The sequence below is a fragment of the Thunnus albacares genome, chromosome 8 (assembly GCF_914725855.1).
Source record: "Thunnus albacares chromosome 8, fThuAlb1.1, whole genome shotgun sequence".
In the NCBI taxonomy this organism is placed as follows: Eukaryota; Metazoa; Chordata; class Actinopteri; order Scombriformes; family Scombridae; genus Thunnus; species Thunnus albacares.
In genome coordinates, this window is record NC_058113.1 from 27,351,680 (window position 1) to 27,377,558 (window position 25,879).

General features: G+C 38.7%; 1 protein-coding gene across 1 annotated transcript in view; it reads right to left on the reverse strand.

Annotated features, from left to right (window-relative positions):
* Positions 1-25,879, reverse strand: part of syngap1b (synaptic Ras GTPase activating protein 1b) — a 131,839-nt gene that overhangs the window by 71,899 nt on the left and 34,061 nt on the right. Inside the window, exon 3 of the mRNA XM_044359207.1 lies at positions 10,199-10,304. Coding sequence (XP_044215142.1) covers positions 10,199-10,304 — 106 coding nt within the window. The remainder of the gene's footprint in view (positions 1-10,198; positions 10,305-25,879) is intronic.

Below are 25,879 nucleotides of genomic sequence, written 5' to 3' on the forward strand. Positions count from 1 at the left end.
CTCCAGAACAGTCTGTGAGCCGTACACAAAGACCAAACTGATATCAAGCCTCCATGAATTTATAATTACAATTTACAATTTACAATTTTATTTAGTAGACACTTTTATCCAAAGCGACATACATCTGAGAGCTGATACAACACAAGCAAGGATCTAATCAGGAGAAAACAATATTAATCTTGGTAAGAGAGCATGCCGACCCCGAAGTGTAAAAGTAACAGAGCGTCACTGGGATTAATAACTTTATTACTTAATTTGAAATTACTGAATTTCACAATTTCCTGATTTGTGCGCTGAAGTACATACACAAAATCTCTCATATGAAATAACCAAAACTGTTTCAACTTTGGCAGGAAATTGTGTTTTCATATTGGACCTCATAACTTATAATAAGAGGTTTAAAGGACAAGTGTGTAGGATTTAGTGCCATCTAGCAGTGAGGGTGAAGACTACAACCAACTGAATACCCCTCCGCTCTCCTTCCAAGCATATAGGAGAACCTATGGTGGCTGCGTACCTGCTCCATAGATGTAAAGGGCTCATTCCAAGGTAATGAAAACAAAACAATTTTTATTTTCAGGTGATTATACACTAATTAAAACATCCTTATCAATATTATATTCCATTTCTGCCAAGTCTGTTCCGCTAAATGCCACCAAATTCTGCATACTGCACCTTTAAGACAGCTGGGTTTACCTTACAGGTGAAAGGTGAGAAGGTAAAATGTACATTGAATTGTCAATTAAAATATTTCAAGACCTTTTCAAGACCTGCAGACAAAATGCTACATATGCTACTAATCCTAAATATGCTACTCATGCAAGCTTACAAATGCTACTGTAATGCTGAATCAAATAAAATGTTAAAAGAACACAATATAAATCTATATTTATCACCATGTTAATGTCTTACACATTTTCTTCCCACTACACCTGTTACTGTATTTATATGTGCACTTACTGCAGAGCCAGCTGCTAGCAGATAATACTGTATACACACATGGTAGGGGTGCCAATATACCGTGGAGGCGCACAGCAGCAGTAAGGGATAAAACACACAGATACAAAGTGTGAGCTGCATCACTGAGTGAAATGTCTTAAACAGCAACACAAGTATGTGGCGCTGCACAAAACAGCTTTGTTGATCTGTTCCGCAAGAATGAACTGCATAGTGTGCGTAGGTGAGTGTGCAGAAGGGGCATTTTCAGATATATATCTATCAGCGAACCATAGATAGTGTAGATTATCAGGATTTCATTGATCACTGAGCTTTCAGGTCAGATATATACTGTAAAGATTAATGAGTGAAGTCTTGCGATAAAATTGACAGCATCATTCTGCACCAAAGCCACCAAGACACACTCCTGGAACATTTTAGAATACTAATGAATGCACGTACTATATAGGGAACTATATGAATATATAGATACTTGACACTAATGGTGTATGCATCGTATCAAACACTTAGAGAAGACAAGTTGACTGGCTTGAAATCATCAGTTTTAAACACCTTAAGGAGAAGTAGTGCTTGGTGAGTGAACCTTTCATAGAGGCTTAAAAATCTTCTCATCATCTCATGGCAGATAGAAGCAGTCCCCATGGACAAGCGAGCCAACAGGATACTTGTGTGTGTGTGTGTGTAAGCTCACTACTGCACCTGAAGCCGACTAAGAACTGCAGCGCTGGAGAGCTGAAGACCCTTGTGTGCGCCGAGCTTGTGACCAGCTGTCACTCAAACTGAGGCCGAGCTTGCTTGCTTTTTCTTGCTTTTTTCCCCCCTTTATTCATGTTGTTAAGGTATGATAATATAGCTGTCCGTTATATCACACCAGCCCACGGGGTATATCACTCAGAAAGACATTTCATGTTATATAATCATTCAATTTACATATTGTTTTGCATAGAAATCTTAATGCATGGTGTTGTCAAGGGTGCCACGGCATATTATCGCAAAATGCCAGCTGTGAGCACACACATTCAAGAGAGGGGTGAAGGAGATCTGATTGTCAGCCAGGTGGTGAGCCGTTTTAGTCTGAAACATCAGTATTCTTTAGCTGTTTTCTAATAATGTCAGACTGGCTTGATATCTGACTGACTGTGACCACCCACCCAAACATCAGAGGAGGGCTGATCTCTTGTCCACTCGACTCTCTCGTCTAAACTCAGAGAGACCTTGGACGTTTGAATTTAAAGCCCTGCCCTCTTTTAATCCTTTTCAGTTCTTTTCAATTCTGAGTTTTAGGCTTTGATGCTCCAGTAAATAAAATTGTTCTGTCATGCTCTACAACTAAGAAATATATCTAAAGTAAATCGTTTTAATCTCTGCAGACTTGGAAAAGGTTGTCCACGGCTTAATTTTCACTTCAACTCTCCTAACTGTGGCATCACAGACACACAAGTCACTCCTGGTTACATTTAGTTAGTTAGACAGATCTTTCAAAAAGCTGCTGTAGCGGCTGTAGTTAGCACCAGTTGAGATTGAGTGTCAGCTCAGGTCTTATTTTTCATTTGTGTAATCAATCCTGAGGAATTCTTTTCCATAATAATCAGTGTGGTGCTTCATCTGGCACCCTATGGAGCAGTTACAATCACACAAAAGTCATCACAGAAAAGTGATATTCTAGGATAAGATTTTTGGCTAATCAGGCGACCAAAAACCTAATTTAAGCCATAATCAAAAGCACCTGAACATGCTCTATTGCAGTACCAAAATTAAACCTTTAGACAGTTTTAAGTTTGTTTAAAAATGATGACAAAAGAGACTTATTACATGCATAATATGCTATAACCGGGGTCTATTTGGCTTAATTTTCAAGGGCTCCACTGCACACACACAGATATAAGAAATATAGATGCTAACTGTTTGTGTAGACTCATCCTCTATAAAACAGCCTGCTTGGTACTTTTACTCTGGTTTGACTGTCTTTGAAAGTCTGTGGTGATGGAAGATGGGAAAAGTTTGAGAGTTTGAGAACTGAGAAAGACCAAAAACCGTACAATACAAAAGTACGCAGATGTCTTTGTTTGACATAGTTATCAGATAACTCATTTTCATTTAAGTCGAGTTACATCAAGCCTTTATTTTGGTTTAACCCTGGTTAAACACATAAATTCCACCAACTTCCAAGAACCAACTAAGTATGATTTCCAGTATGATAATGAGTAATTGTTTGCATACGCTCAAATATACAATTCAGTAAAATATTCAATGCATTCAAAACACTTTACAAAAGTGCAGCATTAATCAGACAGTCTATTGATCCAACCCGGCAGAAATGCAGCTTCATAAAGTGGTGCACTCGTTTTCAGGAGGCTTCTGTGCCAACGTCCATCAAAAGCCGTGTAGCAAAACCATTTGTATTCATTCGCAGTTCCAAAGGCAAGACAGCCAGATGATTCAGCAAATCTCTCCAAACACTAGCCTGGGTTTCTTTTTTTTATTTTTTTGGGGGGGGGGGGGGCTCAGAGACTGAATCACAGGGTTTATAAACTGTCACCCCTGCACAACACTGCTACTCTAGCTCACATTGATGTAAAATGGTTCTACTGTCATAACCCTCTAAATGAACTCTTGTCACTGATCCCAAAACACTGAAGCAGCTAATTATGCTGGTCTATATATCACTGCATTAGATTTTAAATTCATTCTTGAATTTTTCTACACTGAAAATGACAATTTAAGCACTTAAACATCTTTTAAAATGCACTTCTGTGACTCTTCCTGGGTTCACTTAATGAACCAATCAGGTTTTTCAGACTGTTCAAATTAAGTCAGGTTTTTTTTTTTATTTATATAGCACCAAAGCACAACAGAAGTCATCTCAAGGCACTTTTCACATAGAGCAGGTCTAGACCGTACTCTTTAATTTACAGAGACCCAACATTCCCCCCATGAGCAAGCACTTGGCGACAGCGGCAAGGAAAGAAACCTCAAGTGGAACCGGGCTCTAGGTGGGCGGCCATCTGCCTTGACTGTTTGAAATCTGAGTGAAAATGTAATAACTGCACTTACAGCCTGACAGCTTGTCAGCCCTCTAAGACCCTCACACACCACAGCAGCAGGTTAAGGTGAGCTTGGCAGGTCAGTGGATCAAGGGACATATTGCTACTGGTTGGGGTAACTTTACTGTACATTAAGGTCCGATATTTCAACTGCAGCAAAGTGCTCCGAATCAATATTGAGTGTACATGTATGTAAGGCTCATTGGTGTGCTGTAATCATATAAAAGCAGAGATATGAAAGTAATTCAGCATTGTGACTTCTGCAAGGGTAGCAGTCTGGAGTTGGGTGTACTGAGAGATGGGATGCAGTATTTGAGTAGAACTGCAACGATAAGTCAATATAATGTAATGTGTCAAGATAATGGAATACTTGATCAGCATAAAATTGATGAACAACTCTCTTCTTGTATCCATTGTCAAGTTAAAATGCCAAAATTCACCAGTATCTAGATTTTATAGGCTAATATTTGCCATTAACTTAAATGACAAAAGAAGCAGTACCTATGAGGGTAGCTTGTTACAGATATACAATAACATAGATAAAAAATTGTGGCACCCCTTCATTATGATTTTTTTCTCCACACCCCTCCCACATGCATGCATCTCCTTAAAGTGACTGAGTTTGTCACTAGTGACTAGAGTTTCAAACATTCACGTACATTCAGCATCACAAGTGGCTGCAACAGGATCGTAATTTATTTTCAAAAAATGAATCAAAATGTCAATAGATGCAGCCGTGTAACCTTCTCGACCCATTCCTGCAGCATAATCTACTTTTCCAATGTCCATCCGTATGCTTATTATTCCAAACAGACAGGCGGCTCTGCAAAATACAGCTAAATAACACTAGTTTTGTGTAACATTACTGCACTCCTTGAGCCATAAGACGAAGACAGAAATGGTGCTTTTAGGTGTATTTTGGCAAAACAATGACCAGATTTAAGATGCAACTCATGAAGTGGTACCTGCCATCTCTACGTGTAATATCTTATCAATCCCAAACCCTGTACAGTGTGTTCACATGTTGCGATCAAACTCGTGTCTACATGTATGCTAATTCTAAGCAGAAAAGCAAAATCGTGTAAACCCAGAGAATACAGTTATGTTACAAGTACTATTTGGTAGCTTTTTCTTGTAACTTGCAAACTATCTCATTATCTCTCAGTGGAATCACTCAAAAACTGTGTCTGAAAAGCATGCAGATGTTATGTTTATTTCAAAGAGATGTATAAAGATGTGTTTGCCCTCAAACGCAGAAGCTAAAAAGTAATGCAGTAATTCAGTAATGCAGGGAATTCATCCATATCCTTTTGTCTTAATCTTCTTGAGATGACTCATGATGCTTGTCTCAACTCTAACAACAGTGGAAAGTCACAGGAACACTTTTTTTTCTTTTCATATTTTTCCTTATTGTCTTTAATTTATTGTGTCATCTTTGTATTCTACTCTTTTTGGGGAAGGCATACATAGCCTACGGGGCTTTGTTGAGTGGGTGAGTGGAGTAGGATGGTGTCAGGACTGTAGAGAACAGATGGAACTGGGCAAAGGCCATGTGGTAGAGGTTCAGTATCTGGTATCCTTGCTGATGTTGATGCTGTATTATTTATATCTATATCTTGAAAAAATTCTATCAACAGACATAAAAAAAAGAGCCTAGAATGCCGCATCAGAGTTGAAATTCACTGTTCAAATATTGTGTGAAGGTCATACGTTGAAAAGGGCAGCAGAACAACTGCTCAGCTGAGCCTGCTTTATTACAATTGTCTGCTAAGCTGGGATGGCTACAGGAATAAGAGAGATCTGCAAGGACAAACTGAGGAGAAGGCACTGTATGTTTAAGCCGCTGTGGCTGAAAAATTATTCAACCGAAGTTCACAACCAATCAGCTTTGTAGTGCTACAATTTTTTTTTTTCTCCCTGTGGTTAAATCATTCAGATAATAAGGATTCTCCCAATAACAGAGCAGCCTTAGATGGAGTCAATGTACAATTTGAACACAAAGCATTAAAGGCCAAATTCATTAATGTGGATTATTATATCGCATTCTCCAGAGGTTAATGAGGGAGAGAGGAGGAGAAAGTGAATGTTTTCTTTTTGTTTGCCCACTGTGTATTAACTACAACAACATCATTTGAAATGAAGCATGGAGAATTGATCACCTTATAATGCTAAGGAAATTAGCCAGAAATTATACAAAGTGTCCTCAACTAACTTACTGTCCTGACTCTTACATTACAATACCGATGGCCATGTTACCCATTAAGGGAAAAGAGAGAGTGTTACTGAGAACTTTTATTATAATATTTATTGTTGAACTGTAAAATATCCTGCAGATTACATCTTTAGCACAACTCTTTAATATCTAAATTTGAGCTTTGTTTATATTATGTGTTTATGTTAAAAATGCATGTAAATATCATTCATCATTCTCAGAGTAATATTAAATTTGGTGTCAGCCTCAAAAATCTGTATTGGTTAGAGTCAAATCTTAATTCTATAATATTCAGTGCAACAAAATGATCAGTCATAATCACATCATACACTTGTTTCATAATAGATTTACTCATTAGTAGTTTGCAACTAAACATAAAACAAACAGAAGAGGAAGAAACATTTTTTGTCTAGTTAAGAAAAGTCAATTTCCCCTGTCACCATCATGAAATGTTAACTAAGCCCCATATTTGCATAAAATGCTTGTGCTGCACTATAATTATCCAGCAAAATTAATGTCTTCATTATACGTTAATTACCTCCTCAACTTAAAAATGTTTTCTGGAACATTAAAGGTACGCGGAAGTGAATGAAAAAGGGAAAATGAAAACATCTGCATCAGTTGATTTGTTGTGACAGTGGTAGAGGTATAAAAAAAAAACCTATTGAGGCGTTGTACGTTTGACTAATCGCACATCGACTGTAGAGCCCAATATCTTCCATCTGAGAGTGTCACTACATAAGGCATCCAGCTGGGATTGTTGTCAAATGTCTCCATTCATCAATTTCATGTGAAAAATGTAGGTTTTTACCCCTGTGATGAATAATGAATCACAGTTGACGTATTAGTGTTGTCACAAACACATGGATGGGAGTTTAGCAGGTGCAGCAGCTGCAGTATCTCCAGTTTTTTCTTCTCTCAGCATATGGAAATATTCTATCCTTTTTGAATCCATTGATGATGGCTTTTTCAATTTCATTTCATTCATCATTTTGGAGGGGAATGAATGGTCTTAAATGTTTCTGAAGTGTGCTAAATGTAAGCCTCGTTTAGAGGTATATTTACAGAACCTTGAAATGCATAAATTATCTTTATGGACAGACAAAAAAGCAGCATGACCCTGAGACTCACACTGTCCCTTCCAAATCATTTGACCTTGGTATTGTTTGGGTCCTGGTTACACCCTCTTAACTGATATAAATAGCTAATGTGGTCCTGTGTTGCTCAGTAGAGAGAACATAGCTCTGATACTAATTGCCATCGCTGACATTATTCAGAGTTTATTTCAAAAGAGGGCCATCCATGAAGGAAATGTATAGAATTTTGCTATTGTAGGGTTCTTTAGATAAGACCATATTATGTGCTTCAACAGTCAGAGGTTACACCTGAAAAGCTTCTCTTAGAGACAATAAAATATTGCTGCTACTATTGATATGGATAGTGGATGATACTGTAATGTATGCCTCCTCATTGTTAGATTAATATTATTAGTGCTGAGATGTTACATATTCATTAAAAGCTCGACTTTTGGGTGCAAGCATACTGATCTACATATTTTAGCCTGAACTTTACTCTTGCACAAGCCATAAAGACTGTGAGCTTTACTGACAGTATTGATTGATTTACTTATTGTACCTTTATTTATTGAAGGTAGTTTTGATGAGAACAAATGATCTTACACTCATACGGTTCCTAAGATTCAGAGAAACTGTCCAGTAAGACCACAGATCTGATCCATTGGCCACTTAAAAGCACCAGTATGGCACACACCTTCTATCAGATTACACATTAAATCTATGAAAAAGTACAACATTTACACCATTACAGTTCAAAATAAACACAATATACAATATATTTTCACACAGTGACTCATTAAACAATCTTGATGTTCAATCATCATTAACTCATTGATTTAGTTTTGTCACTGAATCTTCAAAACCATCAGTTTTGTGCTTTCTTATCTTGCAGGTAACCTTCGATTGTGGACCACTAGCTGTCCCTTTGGTCCAGCTTGACACCCACTGCTAGTACTATTATTATTAGTCATATTTGCCCACTGCCACCACTATTATATTAGTCATATTTCTGTTATTTTTACTGTCGTTATTGTTATTATTGTTGTTGCTGTGCTTCTCTCTGTGTCTCTCTATCCTCTCTCCCCCTCCCTCTTTCTCTCTCAACTCAACCGGTCAAGGCAGATGGCCGCCCACCTAGAGCCTGGTTCTGCTCAAGGTTTCTTCCCATTAAAGAGGAGTTTTTCCTTGCTGCTGTTGCCAAGTACTTGCTCATGGGGGAATGTCGGGTCTCTGTAAATTAAAGAGTACGGTCTAGATCTGCTCTATGTGAAAAGTGCCCTGAGATAACTTGTGTTGTGATTTGGCGCTGTGCAAATAAAACTGACTTTACTTGACTTCATCAGCTCAGAGACTTTATAGAAAAGGTCACGTGGTTCCCGGTAGACTTACTTATGACAACCTCCATTTGCTTTTTTTTATTAATCTGATAATTAAATAATTAATTGCTTGTGGTCCATTAATGTCTTTTGGCTTTTTGGGCATGGGCACCACAGATGGTCCATAATGGTGTCAGTGCATTATGGCCTGCAGCATAGTATAATCAAATATGTGAATGTGTTTATAATATGCGTACACATGGGCAATATGAACTGGCATTGCTATGTCAGCATATGTCAAAACGTGTCGTGACCATGTCAACTGATGTGTCAGTGCTTGACCGCTTCGAGGTCAGACAGCCAGCCACCATGAAAACTGAGGGAAATATTTATCCAGTTGAATCAGCACAACTGTTTGGGAGGAAAGAGGCAGCAGCAACAGTAGAATCATAGACGGAGGGAGACGCAAGGGAGGCCCTTAAAATAGCTGAGTGAGACAGAGAGGTGGAAGGTGAAGGAAGAGGGAGAAACTGAGCAGGACATTTGTAGAGGGCCCAGAGAGACTGAGTCAGGCAAAAACAAACAGAGGAAGACAGCTATCAGATGGTCAGTTTCACAGAGCCCAAGGAGAGATTGAGAAGACAATACAGAGAGATAAAACTTTTAAGTTTGAGTAACTTTAAGCTGAGTAAAAACTTACCTATACAAACTTGCCTTCAATTGACTACCTATGTATGTTTATTGCACTTTAATGTCTCATTTTGAATGTCCTCTTATTCTTAATGTATCTTAATGTTTTGTTATTTTTAATGTTTCTCTTATGTGTACAGCACCTTGAGTTACAACCACTGTATGAAAAGTGCTATACAGATAAATAAACTTAAACTTAAGAGCAGATAGGAGGAAAGATGACGTGATTAAAAGCACAAAGAAAGATGTGAAAGAAAAAATGTCAGCAAAAATATAATAAGAAGTTAAATCTCTAGATAGATTGAGGAGGAAATAAAGACTTATCAACAGAAAAGACAGAAAGAGACAAAGAGCTCAAATGATGTACATGATTATGAAGTTATCAATACATGAATTTCATTCCAAAGCAAGATAACTGATGAATCACCAGGCCTGACAAAAGAATAGCAAGTCGAATTGTGGCAGACAGAAAACAGCTGCCTTAAGCCCTCATCAGATGGGATGCTTTTATCTCTGCTGTGACAGTGCTAGTAACAGAGAGAGTAATGGCTCAAAGGATGCAAAGAGCTTTACATCATTGTTGTTGCTATGCAACTATCCTATTATTATAGGCAAGTTAACCTAAAGTAATGCAGGTGATAATGTTTGTGAAAATCATAATGAACAAGAGGAAGAGGAGCTGAATTACAGTTGAGAAGAATCCATGGCATTGTCACAAAATGTTCCACATAGTTGGACACATACTGAGTGGGCTGGAATGTACAAAAATGCTACTAAAAAATTTAACTGGATTTGATCCTGTGAGACAAATGACAAAAAAACAACCACTGGAAGTACCTTCATTAAGATCTCGATAAGAATATTTTCAAATTAAAGCTTGATGTTAAAAGTTTGTCAGCTCACCCATCTCGGGATGGTGCCTTCCCTCAACAGGAACGCTGACTGTCCGCCGCAGTAGCTTGTTCCTGTGAGACTCTGAGCGCCTCTCGCGCATCAGCAAAGGGTGTACCTGCACAGAGAGAGCACAAGGTCAAAACACAAACACACCCTCCTGAAGAACTGCATCCTGAAGTACTGTACAGAATATCAATACACAAGTGTACCCTCTGTCCTTCTCTTTGTTGCATGAGATAAATCATTCTGTGTCACATTATGCTCAAAAAAATTACTGCAATACAGTTAGAGTTAGAGCTATGGAGGACAGCTTTGGCAAAAAATTATGTTAGATCTTAATTATGGACAGGAAATGATTATCTGAGAATTATGAAAATGATCGAGAGTAAACAGATTACAAAACACATGAAAAATAGATGTATGATAAGCACATATAATATTTCAAAAATGATGAATGAACTGATAAACTTCTGTGAAAGCAACTTTCAACAGCAATGAAACAGAAAAAAAAAAAAAAAATCATCCAAAGATAATGAACATAAGAACAGATGCAATCCACATGCCACCAGTTGCGTCATGTTTTTCAAACGTATTAGCACATTGTTATCATTCAACAAAAGTAAAAGTTGAGAGAATGGCTTATCTGCAAATAGACAAAGCTGAGATGCGTTTTAAAGATATCATCCACCACAGCAGTTCATAGCATGATACATTATGTCTGATCTGGAAGAGCTGAAAGCTGAAAGCAAAAAAGAAAACTAAAAATATAAAGAAAAAATAAACCACACTTCACAGCTCTGTCAACTTTGGCCCCACAGTCCCTGAATTCATAAAAGTGAGACTTGAGGGAAAATAAATGGGAGAATGTGCCACACTAATCAGAAACACTAGTCCTTTTGAAACATCAGTTACACTCAGAATATACAGTGTGCAAGACAAAATACACAACCATAAATCTTGTCTCAACACCAATGCTAGTACGTTGTTGGTGCTGAGCCCTAGTACACCAAGAAATACACAAAATAATAATAAAACATGATGTCTGAAATTCATTTCAAAATATGATACTGTGATGCATAGATATCAACATTTGTACATTTCCCACAGCTTCCTGCACATTTACAGCGCTATTAATCAAGAATAAATAAACAATGGATCAAATGTGACAAACCCACAGAGAATTATCACTCAACTCTGCAGTCCTGCTCACCTCCCTACAGCCTTTTAGCCTCATTCAGCTCATTGTACTGGTTTTACGGCTTGTCAGTATTGTTTAAATCAATCCCATTTTCGACTGCAGTAGACTGAGATTAATATCGGACTTAAATTCCTAATGTGAACATAAACACAACTCCAAATGTGTGAAAATGTTGCACACATCTGCCAGATGTGTAAACAGTAAATTATTAAGGTGTTGCGTGTTGATATATTGGCTGCAACATATTTATAGAGTGATAATTTACAGTATGTAATGGATGTGTATTTGAGCTTGTTGTGTTGTGCACCCAAGCGACCAAAAAAAACATTACTGCAGCTTTAATAAATGCTGAATAAATGATGAATTTAAAGTGATTTCAAACATGGATATAGGTATAGCCCTTTAAATGGGGGCATGTTATGCTTTTTGTGATTTTCTGTTATTTATAAGGTCGGATATCCATGCTAAACATGGTCAACGTTCCAAAACCTGAGGTTAAGGTATATAGAAATGCTCCCTTTGCAACGTATTTTTCTACCTGTTTTCTACCTGACGTCAGATCGTTGCCTATAAACTGCCGTCTGTTCCGAAGCCTCGGTTGCTAAGGTTGGTATTAAGGTTGTTCCATGTGTTGTTTGCGATGTCCACTCTCATATTTTCGGACTGGATTTCGGCTCGAACATGTACAAAAGAACAAGAAAAAGTAGTGAAATCCTACTACTATAATTCGTTGATTAGTTTGCTGAGGAGCAGCATGCAAGAGCTGGCCAATCAGAACATTGGGTAACAGTGGGCTCCTTAGAAGGGGGGCCTTAAAGAGACAGGAGCTAAAACTGCCTGTTTCAGACAGAGGCTGAACTGAGGGGCTGAGCCAGTATAAGATTAATAAGGAGCTTTTTTTTCCAACTCTAAATCAAGCAAAGATATTCCAGTAGAGCCCCAGAATAAAATATAGACCTGTAAATGTGTATAATATGTCCCCTTTAAAAGTGAACTGCAGTCACTGTCCTCTGTTTGTCCTTACTGACATAAAGTCAAGGAGTCTCTGGAAACGATAGCAGCCTTGTTTGTTCTCATACGATACTGCTGTGCTTTTGACTGTGTCCTTTTGAAACTACTGACTAACAGAAATGCAACGTCGGGACATAAAAGAGCTGGTGTGAACACAGAGAGCTAGTGTCAGAAGGTGGTACTAACTGCAGAGAGTAGTGCAGGATAGTGCAGCCTAGGGGGTTTTGGGGAGAAGCCAACAACAGTGAAGGACACTAGCAGGTCACACTGAGCCATATGTCCCACAAGACAGCAGAGTGCCACTCACTCTAAAGGAGTGCTGTTAAGATGAAAGAGTGTGTGTGTGTGTGTGTGTTTGTGTGTGTTTTTGCATGCTTTTGAGTGATTTGTGTTTGTGCTCCCCTGCATCTGAGTATGCACAAAAACTACTATATGGTAGTTACAGATGTGTGTCCATCAAAGCGAGGGCACATAAAAATTTAATGCAGACACTGCTCCACTTCAAGCTACTAATATTCTCCACTACCACGCTACAGCTGTCGCACATTGGACACATGAACGCACACTCACAAACGCACATAAATGCACATATCTCTACTGCAATAATCTAGTTAGACCAGCAAAGCAGAAGATGCTTCACATCACAGCATCAAAAATCTTGTTTATATGAGTCTCTTTATCCAACTTAATCACAGACAAACATCATAAATCAACTGCTTATGTGATTACTCTATGTAGCTGGTTGTGCAAAGTGCACAAAACTACATTTTAATGCAGTCTTTTCTTGGTACCAACATATTGCTTGTTATGATGAAATTACAGGACAACCTCCCTGATGAAAAATATATTAAGCAGCATCCATTCTTTATGAGTCCAGTATGAGACTGCACAGAGCATGTATGTTAATTTACTCGGAGAATTTACCGTGGGACACGCTTATGGAGCAAATTACCAGATGATCTACGAATAGCCCCAACTTCGACTGCCTTTAAGAGCAAGCTTTAAACCCTTTTTATTCTCTGCTGCCTTCTAATGTTGTGTTTATCGCCTATATTCACTTATTTATATATAGTATTTATCTTCCACATGATTGCCTCTTATTCTGTACACGTTTAAATTTTCTTTTACATTTTCTTTCTTCACTATTTTAAAGTCTTTTTTTATTTTTTAAATGAACATAAAGCACTTTGGCATTGCCTTAAGTGTATGAATTGTGCTTTATAAATAAACTTGCCTTGCCTTGAGTCTCCCTTTTGTTCAGGCAGTTATGTGTTGAGAGGTTTTGGCATTTGTCAGGGTTTTTTTTTTTGGTTTTTTTTTGTCTCACTAGCGCTCTGTCACTCTGTCAGTACTGGTCCAATGCAGGACACCTACAACTAATAACAAAAATCTTTAGTTGCCTATTTTCTATTACAAATTACCACCATTTGGATATAGTGTTATTGTTCATTTAGTAAGAATTAGAAGTGGGCAATATGAATAAAATCATATTTATCACAGTTTACAATAGCATAATACCCCAAGAGATATTAGATTAATAGCTACCAGGGTAAAAACAGTATAGTTAATTGACATGGTCTCGCATTATTTCTATCACCATACTGTCAAGCCCTATTAAGAATATCCCTCTTACCAGGGTGACATTATTAGACAATAAAGAAAACTAAGACACTCAGCTTCCATCTAAATCCAAGTCTTCTTAGTGCATCCTGCTTCAATTTGAAACCAAGTCTCGTCAGTGCACACAGCTTCTCTCTAACCCTCTTTTAATTCTCTCTGCAAGATTAATGTAGGAAACCGCAGCAGAGAGTGGCCGAGCACTCTGTTCGACTAATTGAATATGTTTTAGTGCCAATGAATAACAGTAAACCTGAATTAACCTCACATTCTACCAGCTCTTCATTGATCAGGAGCAATAAGAAAGCCACAGTTGCATACTGTAGCTTTATTGCGACCATGTTGCTTTATAGTCTTTCTAAACATAATATAATCGGCAAAGTAGTTTCATAATGCTTGACTGAGCTCTGTGCCAGCCCTGACTCCATGACAGAGAAATCAGGAGGAGAGTATGGAGGAGTTGCAAACTTAGATCCCAGGTAATCTCGCTGAATGGTTTTGCAGCTATTGAAGGGATAGTAGTGATTTTCAGCAGGGTTAAAGTGATGTTTCTCTCTGTCCAGATTTTCAGCTGTTGCCATGGAATCCAGAGGAGACAAATGGGCTGCATTTACTTTTATCTACTGTATGAGTTGTGAGAGGGTTACAAAATACATGTTTTGTAAGCTAAGGCTTAGCTTTTTTGCTTTTTTCCATACAGATCAACAAAATCAGCTCTGTCTCTTTACATACTGGAATCTAAATAAGAGGGTGCAAACATGTATTTCACAACATGAGCTGTACACGAATGTCTAGAATGATCCATGAGCTAAATTAAATCCATGACTGTTAAAAAAGTTAAATTCTTGACTAGCCATCTTGATGTCAACACTACCCAATTACAAGGAGCTAAATATGGTAATTTTCCTCAATCACATCTGCTTGAACAAGAACAAGCCCACTCATTCTCTCCCCTACTGTTGCCCTGCTCAGTGCAATTCATCACTGACAACTTGACTCACAGAAAAGACCCAGAATACCTTTTTACCCCCCACCCTGACACATCAGCCCACCAGTAAGCATCCCATCTCCACTTAGAGTGGGGGGGACACCTGGAAACTATTTTTACTCTGCATGTGGCAGAATTTGATTGGTCAGATGTCGCAGAGTTTGCAGCTGAAGACATAACACTGGCTCTCTGGGGTTGCCATGAGTGGGCACAGGAAGCTGGCAGACCTGCACTCAGCATCAACAGAGAACAGAGAGGCAGCATTAGACTACCTCACTGACTTTTAACCATATCAGATAGTACACCTTAAAAACAAACCTAATGGAACAATTTAATTTAAAACACAATATGCCACTGCTAAAATAATTACTGTTGAAAGACCTGGTATGGTGTCACCTACAGGCCGCAATATCCATAACACTCTACTAGAAAGAATAAACGACATACTAACAATTCTTAAAGCCAGTGCACACATGAAATGAACTGGAGTTTTTACTTATTCCACTGCCAAACTTGAAGGTGGCACAAAAAGTCAGCTGTGATAGCTACGTGAGATGCAATAATTGGTACAACTGGAATAATGACTCACACTTTTGGACAGTATCTTCTCAAAGGTATGGTCTTTCATGGTCTTTCACTTGCTGGAAAGTGATGGAAGTAGTTGCGAGAAGGATGAAGTTAAAATCCTGCATACTTTCTCACCTCTGCACACTTGCCAAGCATCTGTCTGACATTCTGACATCAAAAAGGTGAGGGTGGGGAGGGGGTTGCAGCACTATGCGATGAAGCCTTTCATTTTTGAAGCCTTTAGAGCCTTACCAGTAGTGGGACTAACAATGTCAAGTTTATCCTGAGACAGGTGCTGGAGGAACAGCCATGCGGTCATTAAAATCAAAAATGACTCTCTGTAAAAGCATGCATCTAATCAGCAAATCTCATGGCAATCTGCCCTTTAGATTTGAATAATTCTTGTGCCTGATGTTGGCACTAGAAGAAAGGTCATAGTGTTACTAGAAACACCTCTAGAAAACCATCTGCGGACCATTAATATCGCCAACAAATTTCATAGAGATACAGAAATATAGCTTTAAAGATACCTTGAAAGGCACTAATGTGTTGAACAAGGTTCGACGGAAGGTCAGGGGCTTACTAAATCAGGAATCATTATCTGGGAGCCATAAATATCCCTACCAAGCAGCAGCTTGAGGCTAAAGCAAATGCGTTAAGTACTTCAAAGTTCAATACCACTGATGGATGCTAGATGCTGGTTCCAAAAAATCCCTGGCTACAATTGACTACTATTTCAATTGATAAATTTGGCCCTCTAATAAGTTTGCTTGTGGTCATTTTAGAAATGATTGCTCCGTTAATAAGATTTGACGACTTATAGTAGCTTTGATGTCAGTTTTGATGTGGGCGTTGATTGCCAGCTGTGAATGACAGTTCACTCATCTGCTGCTCTCCCTGGCTCCAGGACTCATACTGAGTAGGACTACTTATTGCAATATGTTACTAGATTATAATACCTGCCCTGTTAGCACAATCTAAATGAAGTAGCTAACCTTAGCCCAAGTTTGCGTCGTTTGCGTGTTTCCAGAGCGTGAAAGGCAACACACTGCACTCCTTATTTGGAAGGTCCTGGCTCCAAATGGAGAAGATGCCACCAACCATATGTAGCAACTGGGCTTCAAACCGGCTCCAATGCAAACCAATGCGTAACGTTACACATTGCAATATCCATTTTTATACGGTCAATGATCCCCACCAAGTGTGGCCAGTATTAGGGTATCTTGTTCTGGATGGGCCAGACTCTTCACAAGGCAAAAAAAATGTTAATCTCGGAGCACCCTGGTAGCTGAGTGGTTACTGTGCATGCCACATGACTGCAAAGTCTGTGGTTCAACTGCAGCTAGGGACCCTTGTTGTATGTCACGCCCCCCTCTCTTCCCTTGCTTCCTGTCGGCTTGTCTACTATCAGCTACCCATTAAAAGCAAAAAAAATTGACAGCAGAAGATGTTGCCATAATCTGAAACAGTCAACAAAGAGTAAAGGCTTCAATTAATCTACATTATAAAAACTATAACATAAAGGAGCAGAAAAACCAAGTGAAACAGACCAGAAACGACGTGTTTGGATTTTAGCCAAACACAAAGCTGCAATGGATCGCGAATGGGCAAAACATCTTGTTTACTCACTGTTCATACACTATCACTGTCTTTAAGTAAATGATCACACTTTTGGTAACACACTGTACAAAAGTACATTGTACAAGTACTGTACCAGTTCTCACAACTTATCTGGGGTTTGTCTCTAATTAAAGTAACCTGTAGATGAGTGTGTACACCCAATTAAAGTACATTACAATGCTTCATCACAAAATAAGTCTTGTAATGAATCAAACTAAAATGTAAGAATATTTTAATATGTCATTTAAGGTGCTGGGCCATGTTTGGGTTCTGTTGACACTAGTGGTGCAGCAATCAATTTCATCCAATTTGAATTGTAAATTGTATGCCTGATGGACTTAAGCATCCGTGACGACTATTGTAATGGGCAGAATTGAAATCGATCCATTTTTTATTAGAATTTTAACAATGAGACAATTAAAAATGAACACACTCATTAAATTTCAGTCAGAAGCTGCAAACACTGCACCACATTGTATAAAACAGATATCTGCCTTACATGGAGAAAAAGGGATGGATAAAAGGATGGTAGTGTTGGACGAGGGAGGCAGAGATGGTGGTGGAGGAAGAAAGGGAGAAAGGAGAAGGAGGGAAGGGACTGCCATTGATCTGAAGAGGGAGGAGGGTGTTTTTGTTCAGCTTGGCAGGTTGAGTTGAGCAATGCTGCAGGCTGGCTAGCCCATATGTCACTACTGCTTCCTCAGGCCCAGCTGTGAGGAGCAGGGGAATATGGTGGGACGCTGTGTATGGTTGTGTGGATGTGAGAAAGAGAGAGAGAGAGAGATTACATGTCTCTGCGAGAAAGACACAAAAGTGTGGGAGTGTGTATGTGTGTGTGAGACTGCAAGAAATAGAGTGTGTAATGTGTGAAAACTGTGCAATCCATTATTTCTTAACGGGGCAGTAATCAAACACCGCTGGCTGTCTAACTCTGGCTCAAACACAAAAAAACACACATATACACACACATACACAAACACACAAACAAACACATGAACCTGCATTAGGACACGCATGCAGGCAATAACAAAAATTTGGCCACACACCTGCACAGACAGAAATAAATTTCACCTCAGCAGATCACACACGCACACACAGCTCCATGCATAATGATAGGCAGCTGAGCTAGCCAAAAGCACGATTTGTCCTTCAGGCATTGGTAACATCCTTTCACGGACAGATGTTCCTCCTCCTCCTGACCTCAGGCACTGGCTACAGAGTTCATAAAACACACAGTGATCCTACTCTCAGAAATACATATATACACAAACAAATATACAATGCTAAAGCCAATAGGGCTGACATTTTGAGCATGTTCGGCCTTTCAGACACAGAACTAATCTTATGTGCAGAGCAAAACCAACAATAAATTAATGTACTTACAAGGATTGTGTGTGTATCCAAAGCCTGACTGCCTATTTACAGAGCTTCACTGGCTTGTTGTGCTACATATCACAACCTCTTGACTTTGTATTAAAGTTATTTACAATGCACTACATTGTACATTTTGAACCACGTATGCACAGTAGCATCTGTCATCTACATGGAACTACTCTCTGGAGACTAAAAATGTGATTGCTGTTATTAGTCTTTGGAGCCATTTTTAAACAAACTACCATTCCCATTATCTTTGTGATGAAAGAACATGTCACTCAGTGCAACAGTGTGGCTCACTGACATATTTTTAATAGTTCTTTGACAGCAACAGAGGTCTACGGCACAGAGGAATAAGATATATCAGGCTTTGGATACACACATAATACTTGTAAGTAGATCTGTTCATTGTTGGTGTGATATACAGTACTGCAGATGTAGGCTATACTATATATACTGTAGGATGTTGGCTATAGTGCAGGGAAATTTAACTTTATATCTATATATTTTTTTAACTCATGGAATACTGTTTTGTCTTCAACTGATGTGAAAACGTAAAAATACTAAAAAACAGAGTAAAAGGTAACGTGCAAAGATTTGATGTAAATAAGCAGGGAACTCACATTATAAACTGTGACCTGCCTGAGTGTGCACAAAATGCGTAGTGAGCAAAATTAAGTGTCACTTACAGTTACAGTTTGAAAAAAGTATAATAGTGAGGACTGAGAGGAAAACGACAGAAACAACCGCCTAGCTAGTTGCTTGCAAAGTAAAGTATTTTTGCTTTTCTACAATTGTAAATGTAGTGAAAAAAACTATAATAATACTTTGGATGTAAATTATAGTTACAGTGGTTCATTGCCTCAACTCGTACATGTTAAGTTCATAGAAAAAGTTCATATTACCCCTAAGTGTCCACATCCCACAGAGACAGACCTGGCAAAGTACAATTCTTCTTAATAAAAATGATAAATGGCAGAGGATTGCTTTTAAGGTCATTGAGATCTGGCAGTTGCTCTTGGTAAGTTGGCAGGAGACAAATTACTGTAGGCCTAGTTTTCCTCTTTCTCTAGGTGCCTCCAAGGTATTAAAGAAAAAAAAACGGTACACTATCCACAGGGAGAGGCGAATTAATCAGAATGCTGAGATAAAAGCCATTTCAACCCTTGTATGTACAGGATGACCTTTTGAAAAAGGGTTTATTTCTGAATGAGTGACAATTTTTACCTATATGGCATGTAATAGTTACTCAAATAGTAAGACTTCTTTTGTTAAAATCACCTGAAGGGTTCAGGTCAGCCATTTTACTAAAACAATCAACCTTTTCTTCTGAGTGTCACTGCCCACCTACATTTATTACATAATTAATCCTTCCAACTCCCACACAAAAGCCACCTAAATGTGCTCTCCAGGGTCATAAGCAAACACACTATCCACCTCCGAGCCACTCTTCATGCACTGTGACAACAGCTACAGGCTAAAGCCACCGAGGTGCTTTGGCTTGTTTGCAGACCGGCTCATGCACTAATGCTTTCAAATTCAGTATCAAAGCTGCAAATGGGACCCCCAGCGTAGTACAAAGGAACACTTTTAACAGAGAGGAAAATGTACTCAACAATCATAGTTATCTCAAATTGCTGAAGTACAACATCTACTTCTCTGTTATTTCACAGCTCCTTCTAACATTTGCAGGCTAATCAAGGCTTGTGCCGCCCGTAATCTTTTCTTGCGTGACACTGGCACAGTTGGGGGAGTGCAGCCCGGACACATGACTTGGGGGACAGGGCACTGGTGCGTGGCGGCGGAGTATGAAACTCTGTCATCTCAGATTAATGTTAGATGAGAGGAGGAGGAAGAGGGGAGGATGGCAAGCAGCCATCGCTGCCAGCCCTCTCACTCCCCCTACAGGACAGAAAGAGGCAGAGCAGCCTACCAAGAGATGGAGGAAAATGGGAGTTAGGGGAATGAAAACTCACAGATCAAGATCTCACAGATTATCAAAAAAGTCAAAGAAATTCATTACTTATTTTCATCATTGCCTGCATAGAATTTTCCAGCCCAGTTTTTCCTGAGTGGTCTATAACTGTCTACTTCATTAACAAAATCCTAATTCTTAAACAACTGTAAATCTCTTTAAATGTGTTCAATATCAAAATAAGTGGAATATGATCCAGTTACTACATTAGAGGTCCAAAGTCAAACTATTATCAATCATCAATCAGTCTATGAATCTGTTTAAAATTCTCATGATGACTGGGTTAACGCACAGCTGCTCACACAATGCTTAAATCTTCTCTTTCTTGTTTCTGCTGCAACCACAATGCATGCATTAGTGCTCAAACAGCAAAAGAGTGCTGACTGCAAAATGTAAATATGCAATCATATGAGAGCTGCGACGATTAGTCAATTAATCAATTAGTCAATCTATGAATCGGCAACAACTGTGATAATCAATTAATGGTGGTAGTTTTTAAGCAAACATGGTGAATAAATCACTGGTTTCAGCTTCTGAAATACAAATACTTTCTGTTTTTCTTACTTTTTTATGACAGTAAACTTCTTCGGCTTGGGAAGCTGTGATGGGCATTTTCCACAGCTTGCTGACATTTTGTGGACCATTATGATTAATCCAGAAGAGAATTGGTTGACTATTCAATACACTAAGTGTCATTTTTTTGGTGCTTCAGGCTCCATGCTCACTTATTTTCTAGGTAATACAGCTCCATGTTTCTTGCTCAGACTGCACTGGAAATAATTTCTACCGATCACACACAGTAGTCCGAGGGAGACAGCATAGAAGTCACATTTGGTTGCGACAACTGAATGACAGTTTAAAAAAAAAATAGCAAAAGAGGGAACTGTAATTATATGCAGCATGCTTTATGTTATTTTTTATTTCACAAGAGTTTTTGGCTAGACTGCAACAGCAGAGCCAGCCCTACAGCCGCGAATGTCTGTCACTGACTGAGTAATGAAGTTACACAATCGGTCAACCGAAACTAAGTATCCCGTGATGCATTTTGTACCAACCAAGCACTTCTGTGTTCATGGTAAATAAAATAAAAAGCAATATAACAACATTACATTTACAAATGCAAACTTTACACTCATGAAACACACTGTATTGGGGTCATTTACACTCAGTATTTATGATCAACTTGATAGTTTCTGCATTATATAAAACATATAAAAAAAATAGCCTAAATCTTAACTCAACCCTTCTTACAAAAGCACCATATAATCTACACAAAGATCTGGAGCAATGTATTTTCAGTTTTTTTTTTTTTTTTTTTACGTGTACAGCACCTTGAGTTACAACTACTGTATGAAAACTGCTATACAAATAAACTTAAACTTAACACAAAAGCAAACATCTTAAAAATGCTGACAATGTCCATGTCAGATGGTAACCAAGTGATGTACAGATTAATAGCCCTCTAGGTTAGGCAGGTTAGGTCTACTAGGTTTTGACTTAGTCTTGTTTAAACTTTGGATGGTATTCTACTCTGATGCTCAGTGTCAAAATGTGCCACTCAGACAACACATGTTGTCAGCATATCTATTATCTTTGGCAATTAAAGTGAGCCAAGGGTGTTGACATCTCAGCGAGGGTGTAATCCCATTCAAGCCCTATGAAGTGTCTGCACTCCATCATGAGGAAACAATTCAATGAACTCAACACACCAGGTGTCAGGAGACACACGGGCACACGATTAACACAAATTTCCAAAGTGACACATTTTAGACACAACAGAGCAGTCTTGTTCCCCGAAGCGACACCTCAGCTCTCCGGGAGGACGCCCCTCCTGCGTCTTTCTGATGGCCGTCATTCACAAAACAAACAACAATAAAAAAAAAAAAAAAAAACAGTGCGGCAACTGAATGGCGCTACAAGGAGCACAGAGACAGGTGGCCTGTGGGAGAGCCAAAGACTCCTGCCAGTCACCCCAGAGAGAGGGAGAGATGGAGGGGAGGAAAGATGGAGAGGGAGAGAAAGTATGGTACCAATGAATATGGAGACAGAAGGAGGGGGGAGGGAGAAAAGCAGAGAGTGAGAGATCGGGCAGAGTAGGAGGGGAGAGAGAAGAGATGGAACAACAGAAGGATTAGATGAAGTAAGGAGAGAGATAGGAGGGAACAGATGGAGAGAAGAGGAGAAAAGGTAAGAGTGATGGATCGATGGATGGCATTAAAACGAGAATTGAGCCTGAAGGCGGCAGAGATAGAAGAGAGAGAGCAGGGGATTGGACGGGTGATGCTGAGCTGAGATGCTAAGCATATAAGCAAACAGAAAATCAGAGAGGTGAAAGCTGTATATTTAAGATGGGCTGATATCAAAATGTGCAGGAAACAGCAACACTGGTAAGGGAAAAAAAAAAAAAAAAAAGAGCAAAGTTGTCCACTGATCCTCCATATCTCTGCTATGGAAACGTACAGTATGATTGCTTTTTTGCCGAGCCACTGAAGCCATCTAAAACGAATAGAAATAAATTGAAGGGTGAGTGTGTGTGTGTGTATGTGTGTCCAAAAGAGAGAGGAAGAGAGAGACACCAGCTCGGCATGAGGTGAGTGACAGGCATGAATATTTAACGCCTCTCGTTGTCGCCGAGGTGACGGCTATCAGCACGTCAGTCCTGCCTCCAATCCATTCACAGCTGCTGCCTTATTGGCACAATTAGACAGGGATAGGGCTCTGATTAATTGAACTGGGCTCTCCTTTCAATCCCTCCAGAGCAGCACAGATCTCTTATCGGGATCACAGCGCGCTCTATTCCTCTGAGTGATGATAATTTGAAATACTATTGGCAGCCGTGCACTCACACTACAGCAAGAGTCGCCACCCGTACGCTTTGACTGGCCACATGAAGATTCATTACTTTATCGCCTTGCCAACATAGCTGAACATAGGAATTCGCCTCAGTGCCAAATGCCATACACAAATACATACTGTAGAACACATCATAACAAAAAGCGAGGCAGATATCAATAAAAATACAATAAAAGTAAGTTAAAACACAATAAAAAATACTAAAACACCAGAGCAACTGTATTGTCAGATGTCCAGGAATGCAGCTACTCAGATGAACTTCTATAAAGTGCTGACTTGTCAGAGTTGAAAGCTTAATTTAAAAATGATGTCAGCATATATTGTGGTCTATTAACAGACTTTCTAAATTTGGGGGGGGGGGGGGGGGGGGTGACCTATAGATTTGATGATGGTGTTATAATTATAATGGTGTCATTCAGTCTTTGATAAAACTGTGTTATTTGTGTGTAAAAATAGTTTTGTTGCAAAGCCGAGGTAGAAAAAGCTGGGGGACAGTACCCTCTACTGGCCTGAAGAGCAAGATGAGATTTTACTCACAATCAGCAGGTTCAGTCATGCACTGTGCATCTGTGTTTGGTACATCAATATGCAAACTTTGGAGCAAAAACAGTCACGTCCATCAACACTAATATACTGCCGTGTACATTTTAAGTAATCTGAAAGTCAGCTGGGGTTACAGAATATAATGCTGGTTTAACAGCAGAAGATAGCAGTGTCACTATGAAGCTTCCCAGCTGTGCATGTGTTAAAACAGCTGAAAACAGAAGGCCTGCTAAATCATTCCCCCAAAGAGTAGAGCTTTCATTAAAAATATTTCCAGCTATTTACTGCATATGTCAGACTTAAACTGGCACTTTAATTTTCTTTCCAGTAAGTAAACAAGTAAGCAGTAAGTTATATTTAAATAAAACTATTGAGGGAAAAATATATCCTTAAGCACTTTAAACTTGTTATCCATAAGGTTGTTTTTTAAATTAATTAATATATCCATTATCATAAAGCATGGAAACAACATATTTACCCTGTTTGGAGATGCTTTCTGTACACTTGCTATTAAGAAGTGGGCTGCACTGGTTCTGGCTGACAATGCCAATGAAGTTTTTTTTAAATAGACTTTACTAGGCATTCCTACCCTGTAGTATCACACTTTATAGACGGACCAAGTGTTGCAATGGCTGATTCAACAAATAAACAGTAGGAATCCAAACAACCATTAAAGGATAAGTTTGGCATTATTCTGTATTTGTCTAATTGTAACAAATCCCATTAAATGAACAAAACCAAGTCCTTTTGTCAATACTTTCATACTTCCCTGTCTGTACCTCCCATGCCTATTGACTCCTATTGAAAATGTGACTTTTAAAAAATTGGTCACAAATACATAATTTATTTACTTTTTAAATAAAAAGTAATTTCCTTAAAATGCTGGGCGCTGAAGTCTTAATCAAATATTACTCAAACAGGAGTAAATAGCACATTTCTATTTTTGGCTTCAGATTAATACACATTTGGTGCTGAAGTGAGTACTTATGGCAGCAGGATGGTGTAAGTGGGATTGATTCAAAATAAACTATAGTACCCGTGTTCATGGCAATAATGGAAGCCAGTGTATCTGTGTGGCTCACTGATGTGTTTTGAAACATGACACATAGGAATAAGCTATATCAGGCTTTAGCTACAAACAGAGTACTTTTCAGTAGGATCAATTCAATTGCTGGTTTGGGTCTTTCATGGGATTTGTTGGAAATAATAAAAAAAAATATAGAATATCACTAGTCTTATTCTTTAAAGAACAGTTAATGTGGTATGCATTTAAAACTTTATATATGGGCACAACTTTTGTTTCTCCACTTTTGCCTTGCATTTACTATTCTAGTAAAGTTATGACATCATCTGTGTGTAAAACCAAGTTCATGTCACTTTAGGTCAGGCAGGTTGATAAAGTGAGAACTCAAAAAAAGTCCAAAATAACTCCACATCACAGTTGAAAGTTTTGTTTTTGTTTCTTTTAGGTTACTGTTTACACAATTATGATCCAATTGAACAATGCAAACACTGGCCAAAAGTTTCCAGTCATAGTCAGGTTCCCACAGAATTAACAACTGCCCTTGAAACTGAACCCCCAAAAGTAAGCCTGAGGCGACAGCGATCCGAGGAAGTTCAAGCTTCTGGGATAAACTCTGGATATATTATCTTTCTGACCTCCTTTTTAACAGATATTAGCTGAAAAGTAGGGTTCTTTAAGTAGCACAAAGACTGTGAAACTATCTGCTAATAGGCCATCCTGACAATGACGTCAACCTATGTTTTACCCAGAAAGACAGGAGTCTGAGTGAAGTATTTTTTTTTCTCTCACATCACATACTGATCAAGACAGAACTGTCTCAGAATTACTGTAATATTTGAAACTAGAGTTAAAATTTTAGTTTAATCTGCTTATCAAATCACAGTCTTTAAAGCCCTTTTCCAAACTCTTTAGGTTTGCCT